The sequence below is a fragment of the Mastomys coucha genome, unplaced genomic scaffold, assembly GCF_008632895.1.
Source record: "Mastomys coucha isolate ucsf_1 unplaced genomic scaffold, UCSF_Mcou_1 pScaffold14, whole genome shotgun sequence".
NCBI lineage: Eukaryota > Metazoa > Chordata > Mammalia > Rodentia > Muridae > Mastomys > Mastomys coucha.
In genome coordinates, this window is record NW_022196896.1 from 65172269 (window position 1) to 65196141 (window position 23873).

Genomic DNA, 23873 nt, shown 5'->3' on the forward strand with positions numbered 1-23873 from the left:
GAAGGGTCTAAAGATTTGCCCCTCTATCCTCCCAGGGACTATTTAGGGGAGGCAGTGGTGCCTGCCAAGGGCAGGTAAGATGGACCGCTCAGTGTGTCAGAAGGCCTGTCAGGATGCTACCTTCTTTGCTGCTTCCAGGACCCTGGTGACCCAGGATGGCTGAGCTTTGCCTTAAAAAGAAAAGCAGCTGAGCCAATCTAGTGCTTGTCAAGGTGCTATGCTTGTTGCAGGTCTGCAGAGAGTGATCGAGTCGGCAACATAACTGTGATTGGCTGGCAGATGGAGGAGAAGTCAGACCAGCAGCCCCCTGTAACCAGGTCTCTGGACACTGTCAATGGAAGGGTGAGTGGGCATATTTTTCATCTCTCTCAGAAGTATAGGAGCATTGATTATCTTCATGCATATCTGTATCAGTGAAGGGCAGGGGCTGCTGCTTGACATTGCCTTCCATGGGACTCTCAGGGCTTTCATGGGTATGATGCCAAAGGAGCAGAAGGGCTCCTGCTCTGACATACAGAGCATTGCTGACCTGGAACCTGGTCTCTGTTCCCTGAGCCACACCAGCCACTGCTGTGGCACAGGATTGAAAACAGAGTATCTTTGCTAGTGTATGTGGGGCAGAGTGGGAAGGTGTGGGCAAAGAGGTAATGGAGACTTATGCCTTCCATCACATCCTGCCAGTGACTGACTCTCCTAGTCACCTTCACACTCCCTCCTCTCAGGACTGTCCCTCCCTATCTCCTGTCTCCTCATGTTCCACACATTCTCTCACCCAGACAGTTACCAAATGAGAATTCCAACTTAAGAACCAGTGCTGTTGAAGAAGCATTGTAAAATGATACCTCATTTGCCCAAAGTATGCTCAGAGCACTTGCACTGAGGATGGTCTTGGTGGCCTCTGCCCTTCTATTTCATTTTGTGTACCACAACCCTGACACCCAAGGTGCAGTGACTCAAAAGACAGACACTTGATGAAAAGAGACCTGTCTGTGCAGTATGAGGAAGGACATCGATGTGTGTACTGGGCAGCTGTGCACTGTAGACCAGCCTGGCGAGTTCAGCTGCCTGGGCGTGTGTGATGCACGAGCCCATGTCTGCAGCCTCGGTGGAGTTTCCACACCCAGTGTTCTTGTCCCTTTCTGTAATTCTTATCAGATGGTTCTGCCAGTTGATGAGAGCTTGACCGAGGCCTTGGGAATACGATCTAAATATGCATCTTTGCGAAAAGACAGCTTACTGAAAGCGGGTAAGCAGCTTTCTTTCACATGACTGGCCACCTTTTATTCCCGCCCACTTTGATTGGCACACACATACCCCAATTGGCACCCATCTGCTGTTGTTCACCAATATGGCATTTTCTTCAGTGTGCAGAGCCAGAAATCCCTTGAGGAAGGGGCTCCATTTCACTCTTATCTGACACTGGCTTTAGTGACTGACAGTGCTCCTGCCTCTGCTCCTTGCTGTCCAGAGTTACTGCCATCCTCTGACAGCAAGGAGTGTCAGGTACTGCTTGCAGGGGCTTGCTTTATGTGGGTTTGAGTTTTGAGTTTTGTTGTTGCTGTTTGCTTGCTTATTAGTTCTCTTGGGAAAACAGGGCCATAGAGTCACTGCAGGCCCAAGGAGGAGCATTGCTGGTGGCCTGCAGCCGTTTCACCCACAGCCTGTCTTCTTGCATTCTCACCTCAGTGTTTGGTGGTGCTATCTGCCGCATGTACCGCTTCCCAACCACTGATGGCAACCACCTACGGATCCTGGAGCAGATGGCAGAGAGTGTCCTCTCCCTGCACGTGCCTCGGCAGTTTGTGAAGCTACTGCTGGAAGAAGATGCAGCCAGGTGAGGCCAAGTGGATAGACACTCACCACCCAGGAGCACGTGCCAATGACAGGCTGAGTGCAGACCCAGGCTCTCCCTTTGCTGCCCCCATGGCCCCAGCTGTCTGAAGCCTCAGTTTGTTCCTCTGTCTCACAGTTTGGTGGGCAAGAATTTCACAGGGCTTGGCTTGAAGCCTCAGAGGTTTGGCTAATATCAGTCCATCTTCCCTTCTTTCTCTCTCTTTTCCTTCTCGTTTATCCTGTTTTGAACCCTGCAGGGTCCTCCCCTCCCTCAGAGCCAAGCTTTCATCCCAAGGCATATTTTCTCAGTTCTAAGTAAGGGTGAGACTATTTCCTGTCTGTCTCAGTCTGTGACCTCCACAGCTTTTTCTAAATCAGCATTAGTGATTAACATCATGTTCGATACTACTTCAAAGAACCCCTTTACTGGGCGGTGCTTTAAAGCCAGTTAAGATGTTGGCAGCAACCGTAGGTGCAGGGCTATCACCCAGTGTAGGCGCAAGGATGCTGAGATGGGAGATGGGGTTCTCCCAGAAGTGTGAGACTGTCGCTGTGTTCTTGACATGGAAAGAGAGTTGTTGGAAAGAGGGTGGGGAGATGAGTGGTTTCTCACATCTCCTGTTCATCTGTTCTGGAGTAATGCATCCTCCTATAGAGAACCAGACCAGTGCTTGAGTGATGTTTTCAAGGTCACCAGACAGAGCTCCTCCTCAGCTGCTTCTCTCCTCCCCACATTCACTGCTGGCATTTACCGAGGCCCCTATAGTTTCTCCATGTGCTTCCCATGCTCAGTGATGTCTGCCATCATCCTGTGAGGATGCTGCTGGCTTGGTCCCAACTGCAGGGAGGTGAGCCAGCCCTGAGGTCTGATGTGTGTGTTTTGTTTGCAGAGTATGTGAGTTGGAAGAGTTGGGGGAGCTGTCCCCTTGCTGGGAGAGCCTCCGGCGCCAGATTGTCACCCAGTATCAAACTATTATCCTCACCTACCAGGAGAATCTTACCGACCTCCATCAGTACAAAGGTGGGTGTGGCCTTGTCTTCCCAGGTTCCTGCATAGGTCTGGGATGCTCAGACTCTCTGATTGTCTTGAGTGGGGTTTTAAAAATAGATTCTCATGTAGGTGTGAATTCTTTCAACTCTGGGGTTTTCGGATTGTAATTGAAATGATAAATGGTGAATTGCAAGACATCTTTCTCTGGTGTTATCTTCTAAAACAACCCCTGTGATGGGAGGTTGAGGTGAAGCAGTCTCCAGTTACCTTGGCTGTATGGGTTCTTCATCTTTGCCTCACACCGCTGAAAACCAAAACATATGGACTGTTTGCCTGAAGCAAAGCAGTTTCCTAGTTTTAATATTCAATGTCATTTTTAATGAATGTGTAACTTGTCAGAGTGCAGCTTGCTATTTTAAACTCAAGAGAAAGTAAGATTTAGATACCTCAACTTTTTTCTTCTTACTTCTTTTTCCTTTTTACCAGGGTGGAATCTGGGGGGTCAAGCCCAGGGCTTAGTGCATGCTAGGAGAACACCCTTCTTAAAGATGATATTTGATTTTTCAAACTGTGTAATTTCTTTTTAACCTGTTTTCTTTCTATTCCAAATGGGATAATTTTTTGTTGTTGTTTAATTGTTTTAGTCTTTGAAATTACTTTTTTTTTTCTTAAAGCTTATTTTGTAAAGATTTATTTTGGAGATTAAATTACATTTCTTCCTTCCCTTCTCTCCTTCCCTCCTTTCTTTTTGTTTTTTGCTTGTTTGTTTGTTTTGTTTTTCTTTTTTGCTTTATTTATGTATATGAGTGCTTTGTCTTTCTGTATGTCTGTGTGGTAGAAGAGGGCATCAGATTCCATTACAGATGGTTCTGAGTCACCACTTAGATGCTGGGAATTGAACTTAGGACCTCTGGAATAACAACTAATGTTCTTAACCACCGAGCCATGTCTCCAGCCCCACTCCTTTCTTTCAAAGTAGTCTTTACCTTTGGTTTCTTTCCTTCTATATACTGCTTTGTCAGTTTGAGGGAAATCATGAACCCTTACTGTGATTTTCACAGACAATATAGGAACTTGTTCATAAGCTTAGCAAGATGCTAGTATGTGGGACTGGTCCAAGCTTGAGCAAGTCCAAGTGTATTGCTTAGGAAGATGGTAGCATTTGCCTGAGGGGTGTAGGCACCAGCCCATGCTGGATAAATGCTCCCAAGAAAGTGCAGAACCCTTGCAAACCTGAGGTTTCTAGGCTGGAGCTTTTCAAATGTCAGAAGCATCCAGCTATTCTGAGACTCTCAGCTGAACACAGGCCTTGGCTATATTTCTTGCAGTGGCTAAGACAGGCAAACTGCAGGTCTGAGAGTGACAGTGTGGCTTCCAAACTCCTGTAGGCAGAACACAGTGGTTGTCTGCCCGAAAGCCACTGGTGCCTCATTTCTTACTGGTCTCTCTCCTGTTGTTACTTTTACCTCATTGAGCTCTGGATTCTGATTCTAGAAATGAGGTTGTGGCTGCTGGTTATATCGTCTGACCTCTCTAGGCCCAAGCATGTGTGAGGGAACCTTACTGAAATGGATTGGAAAGGGCAGGCAGTGCCATGGAGGCTGATCCAAGGTGAGGTGCAGGCCTTCTCTTCTCTTCATTTTTCAGATTGAGAGGTGCTGTTCCAGGAAGGCCAGTTTTTAGGCTCTAGGATGATTAGCAGTCTGAGCTGGCAGGCAGTCTCTGACATGGTCCACTGCTTCCTGTGGTGGTGGCACCACACCACCTACAGTCATATCTGTGTAGCATGTCTTTCTGAACTGAGTTACAGGAGGAGTGGCCTCACCACTACTCTAGTCTTCTAAAAGCTTATTACGCCTTGCTCTACTTACCAGAGAGGATTCAGAGTCAGTCCTCCAACCTACTGCCCTTAGTGACACTCAGCACCTTCCAGTCCTCTGTTGAGATCGGCCTGCTTCCATGCAGCTGCACCTTTGGGTGCTTTGCTACTGCGCATGGTACATGTCGACAGGTCTGCTTTCTTGTTGTATCTCATAGGTCCTTCCTTTAAAGCAAGCAGTTTGAAAGCAGATAAAAAGTTAGAATTTGTTCCCACAAACCTGCACATACAACGGATGCGAGTTCAAGACGACGGAGGCTCAGGTACTTGCTTTTCTCTCCTTGTTGTTGGGTTGTGATCTGCTTCTTTCTTTCTGTATACTTGGTCTTTGATTTGCCCTATGTCTGGCCCATTTTTCCTATATGCTGGGCAGCAAGATTCAGCCTCTCTCTCTCTCTCTCTCTGTCTCTCTCTCTCTCTCTCTCTCTCTCTCTCTCCCTCTCTCTCCCTTCCCGCTTTCTCTCTCTGCCAACCTCCAACCTCCAAGGACCTTTGAAATTTTTCAGTTACAAAGTCCAAACTCCTTTCTTAGATCGCTTCAGCTCCCTTTGTTTTTATGGCAGAAAGTTGCCAATCACTGACCCTTTCCCAAGAGGGGAGGAAGTGGGCATTTAGCAGCCCAGGTGGTGGCTCTGTTCTTACTGAATAGTTAGTGCTGGGTTCAGCAAGCCCTCTTTCGGCCTCTGGATGTAGGATTAGGGAGCCAGAGGCTGTTTACATGTGGGCTATAGGTCCCACAAGGCTATGCATGCTGCCATAGCTGGCTTGTTTGTAGGCCTGGCCCCAGAGTAATGGAGGAAAGCTTTCTATTGCTCAGATCAGAACTACGATGTCGTCACTATTGGAGCCCCAGCAGCACACTGCCAAGGTTTTAAGTCAGGAGGTCTTCGAAAAAAGCTGCACAAGTTTGAAGAGGCCAAGAAGCAGTAAGTGAAGGAGGGTATCTGTGGCCCTTGTACCGCTGTGTCCGGTGTCTGTGAGTTAAAACGAGAATCAAAACGGAACTGCAAAAGCATCCAGCCATCTGATCTGCTTCTGCGTGGCTGGAGGAGCTGCCTCAGGGACCCTGTGCTGCTCTGTGTGTGTGTGGCTGAGGGGAGGGAGTGGTGAGGCACCTGGCCACTAGTCCAGTCTTTCCAGGGAGCTGCTTCAGGCAGCGGCCTGTGTGCAGTGCCTGCTAGCTCAGCTTCCTCTGAAGTCTCTGGGCAGTTGGCGGAGCACCAGGCTTGTAAAGGCTATACTTCAGGGATCATTTCTATAGTTCCTAAAGCCCCGGCACTCTGTGTCCTTTCCTAAAGGTCAGCAGTGGCAAGTGTTCCCACTACTGAAAGGATCTAGAGGGTTGTACAATTCTGTCTTGAGCAAGAAACTGCCAGAGAGGCAGGGTAGAGAAGGGCCTCCCAGTTGAAGCATTCCTTGGGTAGCTATCATCCAGAATGTTACCTGGCAAAATGTAAATGTGATCAGAGAGTGTGAGTGTAAAAATGAGCAGGGTGACAGCCTTGGGAGGTCCTTGGGCAGAGTGTGCAGTGGGGAAGCACTGGGAAGGGGACTCTGCTTGGAGTCTGATTGCACCTCTGTGGAGCATGCATGTGTGTAAGGTGAGCGAGAGAAAACAGGGCAGCTCGCTGATCCCAGAAGGGCCAAGGCAGCAGGTGAGTTAGCACAGAGGCTGTCAAGTGTGAGGGGATAAGACCCAGTGTTACCGAGAGGCCTCAGCAAAATGTGCTCCCATCTGAGAGTGGGATGCTTTTAGAGAAGGAGCAAAGGTCCAGGGAATCCCAGAGATACCCACACGGTGACATGTGGAAGCAGATAGAGGAGGATCTTAGGACAAATGGGTGTCGATTGGTCATTGTCCAGTTCTGTTGCTGTGGCCAAAGTGAAGGTACTGCACCACTGGGTCAGGATGCTGGACAGTTAGGCCAGTGGCCCATGAGGAGCCTGTGGAGTCAGGAAGGCAGGTTAGAGTATCACTGATGTCAGCTGTGCCAGAGACAGAGCAGGGAGCAGGAAAGGACCTTCTCAGAGAGCTTGCGTCTCCAGTGTGTGTCACCAAGCGTGGGATATGGGGAGGAGAAGCAGGGAAAGGCTGAGCTCAGCAAAGCCATCTCAGCATCTTAGTGAGCCTGTCAGGCAGCCCTGATTCCCTCTTACGGAACAGACAGACCGGGTGTTTGGCTTTCCTTGCCATTCACGTCCACAGCATCCTAGGGAGCAGGCAGAAGAGTAAATCCTTCATCACAGTTAGTGTGTGTGGGAAGAGTGAGTGTGAGGTGATGTGGTTTCCTGACAGAGAAAGTCCATTCGTTCTAGGTGATCAGTCGGGAGGCCATGTGGCTGTGTCCCTTGTTCCTGAAAGGTTGCAGCTTTGATAATAGACAACTTTACATTTTAGCATCAGGGCTGGTTTCCCAATGCCTTTTTGGTCTTTCAGGTATCATCACAGATTTTATTAACATAGCAGTAATGTCACAAGCCCACCTTTCCAGCAGTTTGCACTCTCTGAGCTTTCCTTCACATACAGACGCATGTTCTCTGCCCAGTGGGATATCCCTGGGGCTTGAGCACAGGCCACAGTCTCACTCCAGGAAATAAATATTTTAGACTCATAAGTTTGCTTATCCCTGTAGTCGTGGCCTCAACAAATTACATCCAAGTATTTAGATGAAAAAAAAAAAAACTCAGTCAGCCTTTAAATTGTGCTTTGCTTGTGGTATTTGCTAACAATCGCTAATGCTTCGTTTGGTTTTTTGTTTTTTGTTTTTTTAGCAGTTTTGAGGAGTGTTGGTGAGTTTTCTGTCTGTGGAGAGAGTGTACGTTGATTCTTGCTCTTGTGTAGAGAAAGCCTGTGCTGTCCTTCATCTGGGGTGGCTCCATCCCATTTGCCGAGTGGCTCCCAGTCAGCAGAGCTTTTCCTTCCAGCTGCAATGTTCTTTGATAATGAATAGCCAGCCTGCAGCCTGCAGTCTGCAGCCTCCTTCCCAGACTGACAGCATTTTCTTCCTGCACTCAGCGGACACAGGGCCCAGTTTGCCTCCTGGGAGGATGCAGAAGAGCCTGTTGAGGACCCTGGGTGCCAGGGTATCACGTCAAACCCTCTGGTACATTTAGCACACACACATTTACACAATGAGCCGTCTTACCCATCCAAGGCCATTTGGGAACCTTTTTGGTTTTCAGCACATTGTAAGCAAAGCTTTATCCCTGCACTCCACCTCAGCCATTTTAACATTTTTTCTTTTGAGACAGGGCTCGCTAAGTATCCCCAAGCTGGCCTTGAACTTACCCTGCAGCCAAGGTTTTTCTCTGTAATCCTCCTGCCTCAGTCCTTAGTAGCCAGGATTATAGATCTGTGTATTCATCAGGCCCAGTTCGCTCTTTTTTACAGGAAGTGTGAGGCCTTTGAGTTTTTACTTTCCCTCTATCTGATAGAGCCAGTTTACATTTTTATAATATTTATAATTTGTACTGATTTTAATGATGGTGATGTTAAGGTCAGTTTTTCCCATTGGGTAGCAGAGCAAGAGCTGAGAGACCTTTTCCTCCAGCGAATTACATGGGAGCCAGAAGCTACCATGTTTCTCTAGGATCTTCCCATTAGTCCCAGACTAGAAAACCAGCAACTCACCAGGAGGAGGCCCCACAGCCCTATGGGAAATGCTGCTGTCTTGATCTAATGACCCATGAGGTTTTAGGGCTGGGGCTAGACCCTCATTGACATGCTAGGACTCTGCTGAAACACAATGGCAGGAAGCCGTGAGTACCCACTAACACACCCAAGAAGAAGCCTCCCCAGCTTTCCCTGGAGGGGTCCCCTCCCTGGAGCCTGAGGGAGGGAAGACAGCATGTGGGAAGGATGCTGCTCCTCCTTCCTCCTCCGCAGCTGTGTTTTAGATACATCCCCTCAGAAGATTATCCCTTTCCCTCCTTGGGCTCACTCTTTCCCTTAGCAGGGTGAGTCAGATCCCTAAGAGTCTGAGGGATGAGCAGCAAGTGGAGCATGGAGAGCCAAGGGCCCCACTGTCTCTTGGTAAATTCCAAGCCAGGTGCTTCATGTGAACCTTATCTGGAAAGTTCATCAGGTTGCATCTTAACTGAAGACTCTAGATCTCCCATGCCTCAGGAAGGGCTTGGTTACTCCTATGATTCCACTCTCTTCCCCAGGATACCAAGCTCCTAAGACACTGAGGAACCTTCCAGCCTGAGAGAAGGGGGCACCTGAATCTCAAAGATTTGGTCCTACTCTAGGATCTGGTTCTGTGAGACTGGCAGCTGGCAGCCTTACTCTCTGTTTCCAGAGCAAGTGCACATTAGGCATCTACTCTGTTGCTCATGCGGCTCTGTGTTTAGCCCATGGCTCCCACTGTGAGTAGGGATCGGTCAGCAGACCCTGGATGGGAGTCTAATATGAAGCCCAAGCATCACACAGAGGCCATTGCATCCTGAGCTGTTGCAGGAAGAGCTGGGAGCCCAGACAATAAGTAGAACACAGAGGCCCCTCCCACAGAGGTCTGTGTACTGCAAGGCAGCATAGCCTCTGCACCCCACCCCCATTACTTTTGTGTGGCTCCTGATTTTTGGAGTTAAGTACACGCATGCATGTATTCCTGATGTCCCCAAGAGCCGTTCTTTGAACTTACCAACTTGTAATGCCAATTTCAATGTACTTCCATGTGTCAGTCCTGGGGATGTTGCTGTAAACAGAGTGTGCACAGCCATGGACATATGCAACAGTAGATCTACACACAACACATAGTCCATGTAGATTCTCAAGGCTGAGGACTGAAAAGAACAAATTCTACTTTAAAATTCTTTGAAATGTATTTCCAAGACCTGATTGTCCCAAGTGATGCTATTCATTTGGGAGAGAGATTGCAGATTGGAAAGTAGCTCCTGTAGGCGGCGCTGTGGAATGATGCTTGTGCTGCCCAGGCTTGGTCGCCATCTGCTGCATGGGCTTCTGCAGATCCATCGTGTCCGCTGTGGTGTGTGGGCTTGTGGTGGTGGTGGTCCTCTCTGGGGCAGTTTGGTTTGTGGTGTTTGCATGCTTGCCCTGTAGTCCAGAAAGACAAGGGGTTGTGGTGTTTTCTTCCTGACTTGCTTCTGGTCCTCCCTGGAAAGGTCTTGGGTGACTCTCATCTCCAGCAAGTGGGGTAGGGTGTGATGAGAGTCACCCTCTGCTCTCCACGTGCCCCTCCTCCCTGGAACTCAGGCTAGCCCTTCATTTCAGAAGGGAGCGCATTCCTTCCCTTATCATCACATCCCAGAATCCCACCTCTGCATTGGTGACTTATGTCTCCTTATTTTCTTGAGCATCCTCAGATAGTCTCAAAACCAACTTGCCTGCCTCTGGCTGGCTCAGCCTCAGCTTTCTCTAATGCAGTGTTGTCAGTATAAGGAAGTCCTGAAACAGAAGAGAGAAAGGAACCCGCTGTTGGGAACTTGCTCTGGTTAATATGTGTGAGGACTATGTGAGGCTGCTCACAGGAAGTCTGAAGGCCCTGTAGGCAAAATGGAGAAACAAAATTTTGGGGTGGTTTTTGGTTAGGGGGTGGCACACACACACACACACACACACAAACATACATACATATATATGAATAAATGTCTATTAGACTGTGGTAATTGATCCCTTCTGATATAAGCAGACCCCAGATCTGAAGGACTCATTATAAGTTACTAGATGAAGTTCCTAGGTAAGATCCCAGCACTGGGTAATTATTATAGTGATATTCCAAGGTATTTATACACATGTACATGTATGTAGTAAATATAAAGATACATACAGGTACAAATACACATAAAAGTCTTAGTTTTAAATACATTTTATAGTTCTCTTCAGATAAAAAAGGATCTTCTAAGATTGACCTTTGTCCATCAGTGACTAAACTTCCTAAGAAAACACCTCTGTTTTAGGGATAGTTGTGGGTGGATTGGATGATTTGGAGAGCCCCTTAGGACCTGTTGTTCCTTTTAGTACATCTTCTAGCTGCCAGTCCATCATCTACATACCACAGGACATCATCCGAGCCAAGGAGATCATTGCCCAGATCAACACCCTGAAAACCCAGGTTAGCTACTACGCAGAACGGCTCTCAAGGGCTGCGAAGGACAGGTCTGCCACTGGCCTTGAGAGGACTCTTGCCATCTTGGCAGACAAGGTAGGAGGGGCTGCCCAGCTGCATGTGGGGTGGAGAGGTGTCTTGGGTTTCTAGAAGCTACTAGACCACCCAGAGCAACCCAGAGCAACCCAGACGTGCCCAGAGCCATATGGGGAGTGGCACTGTGGTGACCTTGAAGGCTTTTCTATTAACTCCACAAAGTTATAGGGAAGTCTGTGACTTGCCTAGGGTCGGAGCCCCAGTTGTAGCTTCAGGCCAACAAGTTGATGTATCTTCCAGTAAGTAAATTTGTGTTCATTTTCCTGGGACTCACACAGACTACAGCTTCCTTAGTGACATCTTAGCACTTATAGAGAAATTATCCAGTCATAAGAAATAAGCAATATAACCTTATTGACTTATATATAATTAATTTGAAAAGTTCTGTTTAACCATAACTCAGTCCTAACTTTAAAATTGCATAAACATGTCTGCATATTGAGAGCGTGGCTGTGCTGCCTTTGATGCATGGTGTCCTTCCCTTCAGACACATTCGCATTACACCTCTCCACCCACAGCTGTCTTGCTGCTGGGTGCTGTTGTTCCTGCTCAGGATGTGTTATATCCTTTGCATGAGTCCCCACAGACCAGGACCACTGGGAAAGGAAGTGATAGTTGTTGGCAAGAAAGCTAGGAACAGCAGAGCTCCTGCTGCAGTCTCCAAGGCGTGAGAGAACTGTGCTGCCAGGAGCCCAGTCATTCAGAGTGTGCTGCATAAGAAATGCTCTAACAGTTGAACCAAAGTAATGTGTGATCCCCTGGGACTACCCCCAGGGGCTGGGCACAGTGCACCGTGCTGTCAAGGCTGGAAGTGAGCCTTTTTCTCCAGTGAAGTAGGGTCAAAGGCAAGTGGAGCCAAGAAAATGAATGTCAGATAGGATTCTTCAGCCCCTTCTAATCCTCCTTGACCCCTTCTGGGATAGGCAGGTCTCAAGCAGACCCCATGTCCTCTAGTCCTGCAGGAAAGTTCTTGCCAAGATTATCCCATGTTGCCTTTGTATTTAGATACTTGAGAATGCTCTCCTAGCAGGTTGCATGGAATAGGATGGGTGGGGGGACCTTAGCCTTTGCCTCTCTCCTTCTGTAAGAGAGCACGCTTAGCAGCCCTGGTTTGTATGAACTGCAGACTCGGCAGTTGGTGACTGTCTGTGACTGTAAGCTGCTGGCCAACTCCATCCATGGGCTGAATGCAGCACGGCCCGACTACATCGCTTCCAAGGCCTCCCCTACCTCAACTGAGGAGGAGCAGGTGATGCTGCGGAATGACCAGGACACCCTCATGGCCAGGTGGGCGGGGAGAAGCAGCCGGTCTTCCCTGCAGGTGGATTGGCATGAGGAGGAGTGGGTGAGTCTACTGCCCCTGCCTGGGGTCCTGCTGGTGAACTACAGAACTGCTGCCTGTGTCTTCCCTCACATAGTGCCAGCTCCTTTGTTAGCAAGCTCCAATTCTGCTTCCCAGGTAGCTCTGGGCCACCTGATGTTGAAAGAGACTGTTTTCAGACCATAGTATGTATGAACTGTACGTGATTTTGCTGGGAGTCAGGCCTCTCCCCTTACTCAGCTCCCTGCTCGTCCTTTACCCTTTAGGACTCTGTTGTTTGAATGTAGAGGCTCAGGTGCCCAGGCTGCCCCTGCCCCTGACATGTCACTTCATGGTTCCAGTGTGGTCCCAGAGCTGGATCCTTGTCTCTTTAGAAAGGGTCACATCCTACAACCTGTTGTTGTTTGTTGGGGTTGCTGCTCAGAGTCGTCTTGGGAAGCACTGAATTATTAATTGGCAGTAGAGTGCTCCACCAGCCCTGGCAGCCGTGATCTGTGTGGGTTTCTGCAGCTCTTTCCAGCCTGCCCTCTCTTCCTTCAGGCCCCACCCTCTACCCAGCTGTTTCCATTACTGTTCATCAGAAGGAAACCTCAGCCTTTATGATGGTTGTAGGTAGCCCACAGTGGAGGAGGCAGGGCTGAGCTCTTAGTGCCCTGTGGCCTCAGGTGAGGCCTGTCTAGAAGACCATCTGTCTTCCAGAGTGGGAGGAGGATGTCTGCCAGGCTTTCAGTCAGTGACCACAAGGCTACAGGTTGCCTTAAGAAAAGCATGTCTGACTTGAATGGCCACTTGGGCATCATTGGGCTGGGACTGGGGGAAGAGATGGAGGCAGGTTGTGTTCTGTTGTTGGTCTTCTATTGCACAAGCTGACCCAGACAGTCTTGTTGGTTTGAAGGAGAAAGTGTGGCTGAATGTGGACAAGAGCCTGGAGTGCATCATTCAGCGGGTGGACAAGCTGCTGCAGAAGGAACGTCTGCATGGGGAGGGTTGCGAGGACGCCTTTCCCTGTTCAAGCACCTGTTCCAGCAAGAAAGGTAACCGGGACAGCCAAGCCTACTGGATCAGACCGGAGGACCCCTTCTGTGACGCCCCCTCCTCGACATGCCCCTCCTCCATGCCCACTGCTGCATGCCATCCTCATTCAAGCACACGTGCGTATGCATCCACGCTTCCCATGCAGCCTCAACTCGTGCCGCCTCACCTCTGTGTGTCTGTGTCTCTGACTCCATGTGTGCCTCCCCAGTGCAGACTGCAGGGAGGACCGGCAAACAGTGCAGGGCTGGGGGTTCCATGTACATACAGCACATAGACAGGGTGGGGGCTCCTGTCTTCCTGTGCAGCTGGAGCCCACCGAATCTGCATTGCCACCATGGGCAGATGATGTCCTCCTGGGCTACAATGCCATGGTGGGAAGTCTTCTCAGGATTGTAAGCTGACCTGAGAAGTTGATGGGGGCTGATGCAGATGCCTCTGTGGTGTTATTTTCATTGTGTTGGGATGGGTAGACTGGTTTTAAAAAAGAAAGCTTTGTAGGAACTCTGCTGGATGAGCTCTTATTGGCTGGTACACTCTTACCCAGAAGAAGCATGATGCGTAGTGTCTGGTAACTCAGTCAGATGGCATGTAAGCTAGATTGATCGGTTTGACACCATTCTTAAGGGGAGGGTACAGAGCAATGCCACACAGCAGCTCACTTCAGAAAGGATACAGGGCATGGTGAACACGGGCCTTAAAACAGCCTGAATGCTGAGGACTAGTGTGTCTAAACAAGTGGCTGCCTGGCCCTCCTCTATGGTGCCTCTCACCCTTTTCTATAAGAGCTGGAGAACACTTGGGTCAAATCGTCTGAGCCCTGGCTGAGCACTTAGCTTCTGTCTTCCTCTCATCTCCATGTGGAGTGTCAAGCTAAGTCCAGCCAAAGTGTGCAAGCCGGGCCTTGTGTAATGAGGGATTCTCAGTTAGAAATCAGTCATCGACTGCCGTCATGTGTCTTCGAGCGCAGTCATATGACTTCATCAGTCTCCTGATAAACCTCATGTGTGACATGTCTTGCCTCTCATCTGTCTGCAATATCCACGTCACTTACTTTCCATCTCAGGGAGTGGGGGTTACAGCTGTCACCTTCCCAAGCCTGTGGTAGGCTCATGGAACTAGTTTGTGTTTGCTTTGTTCTCATATTCCTGTTGTTTAATTTTCTTCTCAAAGTTTATGACTTACTTCACTTTAATAAGAACTTGTTGTAGGTCTAGGGATGTAGTTAGGTGGTAGATCGTTTACCTACCATGAATGAATGGGGCTACTTCAGGACTGAAAAAGAAGAAATATATATGATTTTTTTTGTAACTTAAAATATTTTCTGCAGATACAGAGGAAATTGGTGAGATATTTTAAAATTTAGGAGCTAGTATGTTATGTGATAAGGCTGTTTATCTTTGTGACTCACATGTCCAGGGTGCTTGTCCCAAGTAAAGTTTCTATGGCGGTGACAAAACACCATGACCAAAAGGAGCCTGAGGAGGACAGGGTTATTTCAGCTCACAGCTCACAGCCAGAAAAGTCGTGGTGGGAGCTGGCGACAAGAACCTGGAGGCAGAAAATGATACAGAGGCCATGGACGAACACTCCTTACTGGCTAGCTCAGCCTGCTTTCTTATGTACCTGCCCAGAACCACCTGCTCTGGGGTGGCACCAACCACAATGGTCTGGGCCCTCCCACATCAATCACTAATTAAGACAATGCACAGAATTTTAAATGTCAGAAAGGCTTGCTGACAGGTTAGCAATCCCTAGTGGGGATATTTTCTCAGTTGCTGTATTGTTAACCCAAGATCTATGTAGAACCCCATCCGCACAGACCACCTACTGAGTTATTGAGATGGGATCAGTAGATACACCCAGGCATCACTCCTGAGACCACATGCTAGAGTTTGTAAGTGAATGGGGAGAAAGTTCATAGTGGTTATCAAATCTCCAAGGACTCTGTGACTTAAGAGCAGTAGGAGCGGCTGATCTGAGATTGCCAGAGGAGCCTCACTTCTCCCCTTGGGTTGGAAAGATATGTTTACCAAACTGAGTAAACTCTCCCAGGAATGGTTCCACCCTGCTGTTTGAGATCACCACAGGCACTCACAAGGCTCCTAAACTCTCCTCCTCATTCATAGACCAGAGTCCTGAAGTACAGGTTACAGAGAGGGAAAACAAACAGATAATAAAAGCATGTAGTTTTTCAAGGCTTGGGATAATTCTCAAGAATTATCCAGAATTAGTCAGATAGAGGCTTAAGAACTGCTTAGTGCATTGTTTCATACCCAGGGCTCCTGTCAACTAATGGTCTCGGGGTCTGACCTCCGACCCCCTAGCCGAGCTCTTCAGCTTCCAAGAGGCTTTATGCTTCCCTTCCATCCTGTCAGCTTCATGAGTCATGTCCAAACACAGCCGAGAGAGGACTCTGACTCACCCCCTCCCAACAGCCTCCTGAACTCTCTGTCCACCCTTGGGAGTCTAAAGCCACCTCATATCAGTTTCCTACAGACAGCCTCTGAACTGAAGTTCACACACAAAATGAAATACAAGTCTATTCCTTTGATGCCTTTTCAAGCTGTCTTTTCTCAGATGGCATGTCCATTTAACTAGGAATTTTAGCATTTTTAAGGAAAATGTGAAATTGAAATGAGCACATCGCAGTAAGACTCAGCAAAAGCAAACTAGAATCAAAATTGGTACTCTTTGAAGACCTTGACAGCCTGCCTGGAGGGACAGCCTAGCTTGAGGGACAGCCTAGCTTGAGGGACAGCCTGCCTGGAGGGACAGCCTGCCTGGAGGGATAGCCTAGCTTGAAGGACAGCCTGCCTGGAGGGACAGCCTAGCTTGAGAGACAGCCTGCCTGGAGGGACAGCCTACCTGGAGGGACAGCCTAGCTTGAGGGACAGCCTGCCTGGAGGGACAGCCTAGCTTGAGGGACAGCCTGCCTGGAGGAGTTTCCTATTTGGAGCCATCATTCAAATCATACAGGTTTTACATTTAGTTTAGTTGCATTTTTGAAGGTTCTTTCTGTGTATTGGTTTTATCATTGGGTCTTACCGGTTTAGAGCTCAGCAGTAGATCTTGAGCTCTGGGTTCCTCAGTCAGTCATGGCAGTGGGCTCCACAGTTGACATGTATGCTTGGTTGGTCAGTTTCTCTCATTGATGTTGAAAGCTAGCATGGGGCTCCATCTCTGTATCATCATCAGTGTGGCATCTGGCATTGTGTCTTGTCAGTGTGGCATCTGTGACATTGTGTATGTTGGCTCACTCATCTTGAAGAACATTTTATGTTGAAGTGTTAGCAACATGGATATTGACTCTGGTGAAGAACTGTTGTTCACCACTGAGAGGGCTCAGTTGCTCCCAGCAGCAGGAATGCCCTTGGGAAACTGGGTAAGAGGCCTGAGCCCCAGGCCTCTTCTCCATGTGCTTAACCACCTTGCTGCAAGCTGCTGATGCAGTAGCTCTGAGACTGAGCTGCTCATGTTTGAACTATGTGCTGCTCCTTAATCATCCCTGTTGCCCTCCATTTCTGTGCAGATTGCAGTCCCCCTCCTGAAGAGTCCAGTCCAGGTACGTGCTTTGCATTCAAGGCTCCTGCTGCTGTCTCTTAAATGCTCAGGTAGTGCTTGTAGCTCAATTACCAAAGATTGTGCTCCTGTAGTTAGGAGAATATTTCAGTACTTCCTTTGTTTTGAGGTGGGACTGGGGAATATGACCTGAAATAGCCGCCAGACACACTGCTTTTCCTCTGTGCCCTGAAACCTTTCACTTGGTTTATTTCTGAGTGCACTGGACTTCCTGTGGTGGGTGATCCGATTTAGAAAGCTACATGTTTGTAGATACTCCTTGTACACTCACCTGGACTTCCGCACCTAGCTCTTGAAGGCACAACTGGATGATCTGTGTCCACTGGGAATGTGGTGGTGCAGCTTCCCGTCAGCTTCTGCGTGCGACACAGCTTTAAAACTCTTATCAGACATTGATCTGGGCCTTAGTTGGGATTATTGTTAAAAATGAAATCTTTCCGCTACATTTCCCTGGAGAACCTAAGGCTCCAGACTCTACCTCGGGGGTTTGCAAACTTTGTTCTTGAGCTAAATTCTGGCCACAGCCTGCATTATAACATTATGTTGTCTACCACCTGTTTTCAGTTAGTGCTGCAGAGACTCTGTGGCTCTACTGGTCTATAAAGATGACTGTAGGGTGCACCAAGCCCTGACCTAGTTCCTGACAAGCTTCCTATATACAGCTTGTGGTTTTCTTTCAGTGTGTATGTGCCTTTCTCCCCAAACAGAGTTTTACTCTAAAAAATGAGCTACATGATCATACCAGTAATTGTGTATTTCTGAGTAGGTATAAGATGGAAAGACACCTTTGTTACATCTAGAGTACAGCAAGTGATGGGTGCAGGATTTACGGAGCCATTTCTGCCCACTGACACAGTGCCATGAGTCCATACACAGTGTGCACTGAGCCAGTGTCCAACCAGGCTCACCATTCCTCCCTAATCGCTTTGTAGTCCTCATTCTCCAAACATCAGTGTAGCGGCTTTGAGTGGGTCTTGGATCCCATGTCATGGAGGAGCCTGCGGAGCCTTAGGGTCACTGAGCCTTAGTGGATGCACAGCTAACCTTGCTCTTCACTTGCCTGGTGTCTGACTTAGCCAGAGCCTTCAGATTGTTGGTTCCACAGAGCCTCAGTGGTATGGCAGTCTGGGGCTACGGCCAGCAGTGAGAACCAGAGAAGGTGGCCTGTGAGCCTATGGCTGGAGTTCAGGCTTCTCCATTCTGGTTTCTGTCAGCACTCAGAAGATGCCTGGTTTATAGAACTCTTCTTCCTCTTGGGAAGCACTGGCAGCCTTTCCACAATTGATGCTAGAAATGGCCCCCTGCCAGGAGTCCTGTACTGCATATTTAATCTGTATTAAACACACACAGTCCAGAGGCTGGAGACATTGATTCTTTGATGGGAGTAAAGTGCTTGCTGTGTACTTGGGAGAATTTGACTTTAGCTCCTCAACACCCAAGTAAAAAGCCAGGCGTGGCAGAGCATGCCTGTGAGTCCAACACTGGGGAGGGAGGGAGAGACAGGCTGCTCCTAGAGCTCGCTGGCTGGCCAGGAGGTCAGGCAGTTAGTGTGCACTGGGCTCATGGAGAGAGTGGGGGGTGGTGATAGAAAGGATGCTGGACATCAACTTCTGCTCCCTACCCGTGCACATATGGATGCTCACACTTACATGTGAGCACATAGATGCATATACTACGCAAACATACAGACACATGTACACTCTGTCTCTCATTCCTTGTTCATACTAATGGGTTAATTAAAAAGAAAAAATAGCAGCCTGTAGATGGAAAGAGCACCTGAAGCTGCTACCTAAAGTAGTGTGGGTCATGGGCTGTCAGACAGCAGCCATCACCAGGTAGTTTGGTAGCTGAGGAGTTTACCCCACAAGTGGGACAGCTGCAGCACGTGGGACATTACTTAGCTGACCTGATTCAACAATAATGAAACAATATAAAAGAAGTAGCCATCGCCAACTTTCCTTTTGAGGTAGCACATTGAAAACTCTTCACCAATTTCAACATCCCAGCCAGCTCTGGGTAGATACCATGTGCTGCCATTGAAATCTGTTTGTCTTGGAATCGCTTTAACTTGGGTTTCTACTCATATGTAAAGCACATAGTACCCCCATCTCCTGCTGCCTCCTCAGCAGAAACAGGCTAACTACTAAAGATAACAGCTCTGAGAGTCAGGCAGATGTACATAGATGTTCTTCTGTTTGTCTTGGGATGGCTCTCAGCCTCCAAGCCCATGTCCTCTCTGTGTGGAGAAGACAGGAAGGTATGAGAAATGCTGGCAGTGGTGGTTGGTTCCTTTACTGGACTCTCGCCATCCAGCCTTGCCTGAGACTACCTGGGAAGATGTCGGGTCACCCTCTTGCAGGTTCAAACCAACCGTTTTCCAAGACAAGTACTCAAGTGCCTTTTAGCCATTTCTTCTAGACTCTTATTTTTCTAGTTTAGCAAATAATTGTTATATGAATTTCATTTTTGAAAAAGAGTAAAGTTAAAAAGTTGTATGAGGAGGCTTGGCTTGGTTGAACAAAACAACTCGTCTATGCTGCTTATTTTTAGGTTAAAATAACCATGGTTATCCCATGAATTGTATAAATGTGATGATTGGAAAAGCAAAGTAAAGATGGCTGCATTTGACCTGAGCACTCCAGTGCTTACTGAAAAGGACAGGGGGTGCTAGGTTGCTTTTACTTTTTGAGGTTGCATATTAGTATGTAGCCCAAGCTAGCCTTGAACTTGTTCTTTTCCTGCCTCAGCTCTCCAGGTCCTGGGATTACAGGCATGTATTACCATACCCAGCTCTGAAGCAGACTTACTGACTTTACCTTTCCCCAACAGCATGCCATACCTCTATACCTCCCAACATACCTCTATACCTCCTGGTTTTCATTGGCCATTTCTGGCAGAATCTGTTCTCAGAGTTCTTCAAAGAAGCAGGACACTTGGTGCCTGAGGAATTCAGATGGCGTGTGGTCTGGGCATCTATCTGGTATTCTCTCTGATTTTCCCAATAAGGTCCCGTGTAGCTAAGGGGTCAGGGCCTTGCCTGTGTCTGCCACTGCACAGCAGCCAGGCCTGCAACTCACATTTTCCACTCCTCAGTCCAGTATTCTTTGTCACTGTGTCATATTTGCTAAGACCTTTCTGCCTTAGACTCTAAATTTAAGCCTACTCTTTTTCCCATTACAGACATAACCCTTGTCCACATATAGTGTGCCTGCATATCCAGTTAGATCATTTCCAACCCTGGACTGTTCTGTGTACTGAGGCCAGCTGCTGAGTGTGGGCAAGTTCCTCCACACATTCTTAGGAGTCCAAGGGCTAGCCAGATGGCAGAGGAGCGAGCAAGTCTCCCTTCTCTACCTGCCCCCAGACTGTGTCAGCCAGGTTGTCTCTGGCAGCACAGTCCTCCCTGATCTGAGAGTTCTGCAGCATGCACTCTGTCCCTCAGATGTTCACTGCCTTGAGCTGTTTGGAGTGGTGCTTCCCAAGTAGGGGTGTGCTGATGCTTATTTTTGGACATGTCATGTCTTCTCTCTTGATGTCTTCCAAGAAGGAAGGAAACAAAGGCAGAACCAAAGGTGCTCCTCATTCTGCCCTTCCCCTCCAGGGCTCTCTTTTTAAAGGGTTATGTAGGTACAGGGTTGAAGTTTCCATCCATCTCTGAAAGAGAGCTGAGCTGGAGATAGTTGATAACAAGCAGGGCATGGGGGTTGAGGGCTGTAAGAGATGGGCAGAGTCGGCACCTTGCTACAGGAGGGGCCGTGACAGGCACCCCGTCTGTGGGCCTTCCTTATGGACTGCAGGAACCACCGTGCTGTGGAAGGAGGCTGCTCCTCTTGCACGTGGGATCTGTCTCTGGCCCTGCTGTGACTCGCAGGGACTTCTTTGTTGTCCCCTCAACAACTAGTTTGGCATACTGGGAAGGGCTCCTAGTAGGGTGCGTGGTAAGTGCTGTGTGTGCACATGCCAGCGCAGGACTGGCTTCTTACTCAGCAACTCAGGTAGAGGGACATATGGGTGCACAGAGCATCACTGGCTCTCAGCAGAACTCAGTTCTGCTTTTCCAGGCTGTGTTGTGGGGAAAGCAGGGTCAGGAGGCATAGAAGGGATGGGGGTAGAGAGGAAGGATGGGACAGTGGTTAGGGGCAGGTGGTGTGCTGCTTTGCTGGGGCTGCTTCCTGAAGCCTATCTTTCGAATGCTAACAAGCCCCTCATTCATGTGCAGGTGAGTGGAGTGAGGCCCTTTACCCTCTGCTGACCACCCTCACAGACTGTGTAGCCATGATGAGCGACAAGGCTAAGGCAGCCATGGTCTTCCTGCTCATGCAGGACAGCGCCCCCACCATCGCATCATACCTCAGCCTGCAGTATCGCCGTGACGTCGTCTTCTGCCAAACCGTAAGGCCCCAGAGGACACGGTGATCATATGCACCTCTTACCTCAGAGAAAATGGGCTGAGGGAGCTCTGCCCTTCCTCCTCCACTTGTGAAAAGAGCAGGTGGCCATGTTTCCTTCATCTGTTGCTTTTAAGTTTACTTAAAGAGAGGCACAGGAAGGAGCCCACCTCATTGATGAGTATTTGTTCCTGTTGAAGTACCAGCTCTGACAGGATTGCCCGGCATGAAGCAGGGCAATGGCAAACGCCTCTTTGTCACCTTTTTCTCTTTCTGTACAAGAATGTCATCGAGGGCCACATAGACTGGCCAGTGTAGTTGAAAGAGCAGGCACTCAGGTTCTGTGACTTGTCACAGGGCTCTATTTAAGGTTTCAGTTACAACTCAGTACATCTTTTTGAGTCAAAAGATGGCAGCAGTAAACTAGCAATGAGAGCAGCTGGTGGGGGCTGGTGCTCTGGAGTTCCCCTGCTGACGCTTGGAAGCCTGTTTATCCCACAGAAAACCTCCCTAGGGAAACCAGACAGCCATGGTCACTCGTTTCCACACAGGGTTGGTGTGGTCTGACAAGCCCTTTCCCTGTGGGGGATTGATTCTAAGCTTCCAAAAAGTTTCAGTTCAGGCATGACCCCAAGTAGGTCATGTCAGAGGCTGAGCCCAGTCCAAGCCCACCTTTGTCAGGTGCCACAAGCCTATGTTGTTTATTACCACCTTCCTGGAGCCTCTGATTACTGTGGTCTTAGAGCTAGGGCATCCCTGGATCCCCAGGCTCCAGCCCTCCCTGAGGGATAAGACATATTGCTGATGTCCCTTAGTAGTGGAAACAAAGGGACTAGGGCGGGAGAGAAAGGCCCGCTCTTCACACCATCGCCCTGTGCCTCGCCACAGCTGACAGCACTCATCTGCGGCTTTATCATCAAGCTGAGGAACTGCCTGCACGACAGTGGCTTCCTGCGGCAGCTTTACACCATTGGGCTTCTGGCCCAGTTTGAGAGCCTGCTGAGTACCTACGGTAAGACCCCCAGCCCAGGGCCACAGGGGTGGTTCCATTTGAGCCTCTACTGGCCCTTCCTTCCAGAGGTTAAACAAGTTTACACATTACCAGGAAGTGTAGCAGAGAACCAGGCGATGGGCCTGCACAGTTCTCACATCCTTGGCTTGCAGTGGTGATGTTAAAGCCTTTGAACGTCTTCCTCAAGAGCATGGATGCGGGTTCGGGCTACTTCTGAACTGCTCCCACTAACATTTTTTGGTGCAGTGACACCTGTATGCTGAAGACATAATTATGTGAGCTCATTTCTATAGCTGAGAAGGAGAGTTGCTGGGTCAAGGGGAAGGGGCCATGAGAAACTTGAAAGCTGATTCCAAACTGCTCTTTATGGAGGCTGCTTTCCACCCCAGGCTTGTTTTTTTTTTTTTTTTTTTTTTTTTTGTTTTTTTTTTTTTGTTGTTGTTGTTTTTTAAATGTACTTCTTTCAAGAAGGTGAAAATTGACCATTTAGAAATGGACCATTTGTTTATCTTGGGATTATGGGTTGGTTCTTAAAGAAGTACTCAGTCATGGAAGGAGGTTGGCCATAGCAGTATTATTGTACTGTTTCTGTTCTCATCCTTGAAGAGCTAGCATGGCCTTTTGAGGTTCTGTGCATAGAAAGCTTGAGAAGGGCGGTGCCCATTCCTACTGCTATATCTGCAGTGTTGCTGTGCAGTGTTCTCTCAGAGAACGTCCTCTCATCGATGCCCTCGGCCCCCCCCCCCCCCCCCCCCCCCCCCGTTCACAAATGTCCTGAGGACAGTGGCAGGCCTAGATATCACCCCTCTCTGTTTCATTTCAGGAGAGGAGTTGGCCATGTTGGAGGACATGAGCCTTGGAATCATGGACCTGAGAAATGTGACCTTTAAAGTCACTCAGGCCACTTCAAATGCGTCTAGTGACATGCTACCAGTCATCACAGGAAACCGGTAAGATCATCTAACACTCCATCAACAGCGGGGCTTCACTGTGTCTGTCTCATGGGACACACGCCTCTCTGTCCTTTGCTTGTACTCCTTTAGAACATGGCATACAGCCTTCCCAGACCCATACCAATTCCATAATTTCTCCTTAAAGGTCTGAGTGGGCATTGAACCACACTGGCCAGAGCATCATCACCCAGGGATCCGAAGTGTGCTTTGAGTCTGCCCTCTGCTCTCAGCATCCTGACCTCACCCGCTTTGCATTTCCTCTCTCTACTAGGGATGGCTTTAATGTGCGGATCCCTCTGCCAGGCCCACTGTTTGACTCCCTCCCCCGAGAGATCCAGAGTGGCATGCTGCTGCGGGTGCAGCCTGTCCTCTTCAATGTGGGCATCAATGAACAACAGACACTGGCCGAAAGGTATGTGCTGGTGCCTGGGCAGCTGGGGTTCAGTGTCCATGGAGCTGGGGGTCTGAGCCCACCTCAACTTGAGAAATACACTGTGGTTACTGGGAGATAACCAGCCCAGAGTGACATGTTAGGTAGGTTATACTTCTGGCCATGGATAGAAAGGATGTGAGGGAAATGTGAGGATTTTGCTGAAGACACTGGGTCACAGGGCAGTGCTGTGGAGCTGGGTAGCTAGAACATGGTGTAGTGTTCTGAGAAGGGACCGGCTGAGGAGATTCAGAGATTGTGGAGCATAAGAAGACTGTGGCCTCAGCC

The 23873-nt window shown here is 48.8% G+C and overlaps 1 protein-coding gene across 10 annotated transcripts in view; it reads left to right on the top strand.

Annotated features, from left to right (window-relative positions):
* The window catches only part of Inpp4a (inositol polyphosphate-4-phosphatase type I A), a 114210-nt gene that overhangs the window by 74685 nt on the left and 15652 nt on the right, over positions 1-23873 (top strand). For 4 of the 10 annotated variants that reach the window (XM_031367218.1, XM_031367217.1, XM_031367220.1 and 1 more), the window contains 15 exons: positions 231-342; positions 1156-1246; positions 1687-1834; positions 2724-2854; positions 4862-4966; positions 5521-5629; positions 7476-7493; positions 10684-10867; positions 11994-12212; positions 13084-13339; positions 16753-16785; positions 21022-21194; positions 22079-22202; positions 23026-23152; positions 23427-23567. In XM_031367218.1, the coding sequence (XP_031223078.1) occupies positions 231-342; positions 1156-1246; positions 1687-1834; positions 2724-2854; positions 4862-4966; positions 5521-5629; positions 7476-7493; positions 10684-10867; positions 11994-12212; positions 13084-13339; positions 16753-16785; positions 21022-21194; positions 22079-22202; positions 23026-23152; positions 23427-23567 (1971 nt within the window). The remainder of the gene's footprint in view (positions 1-230; positions 343-1155; positions 1247-1686; positions 1835-2723; positions 2855-4861; positions 4967-5520; positions 5630-7475; positions 7494-10683; positions 10868-11993; positions 12213-13083; positions 13340-16752; positions 16786-21021; positions 21195-22078; positions 22203-23025; positions 23153-23426; positions 23568-23873) is intronic. The other 6 variants (XM_031367226.1, XM_031367223.1, XM_031367225.1 and 3 more) reach the window with 6 other exon arrangements.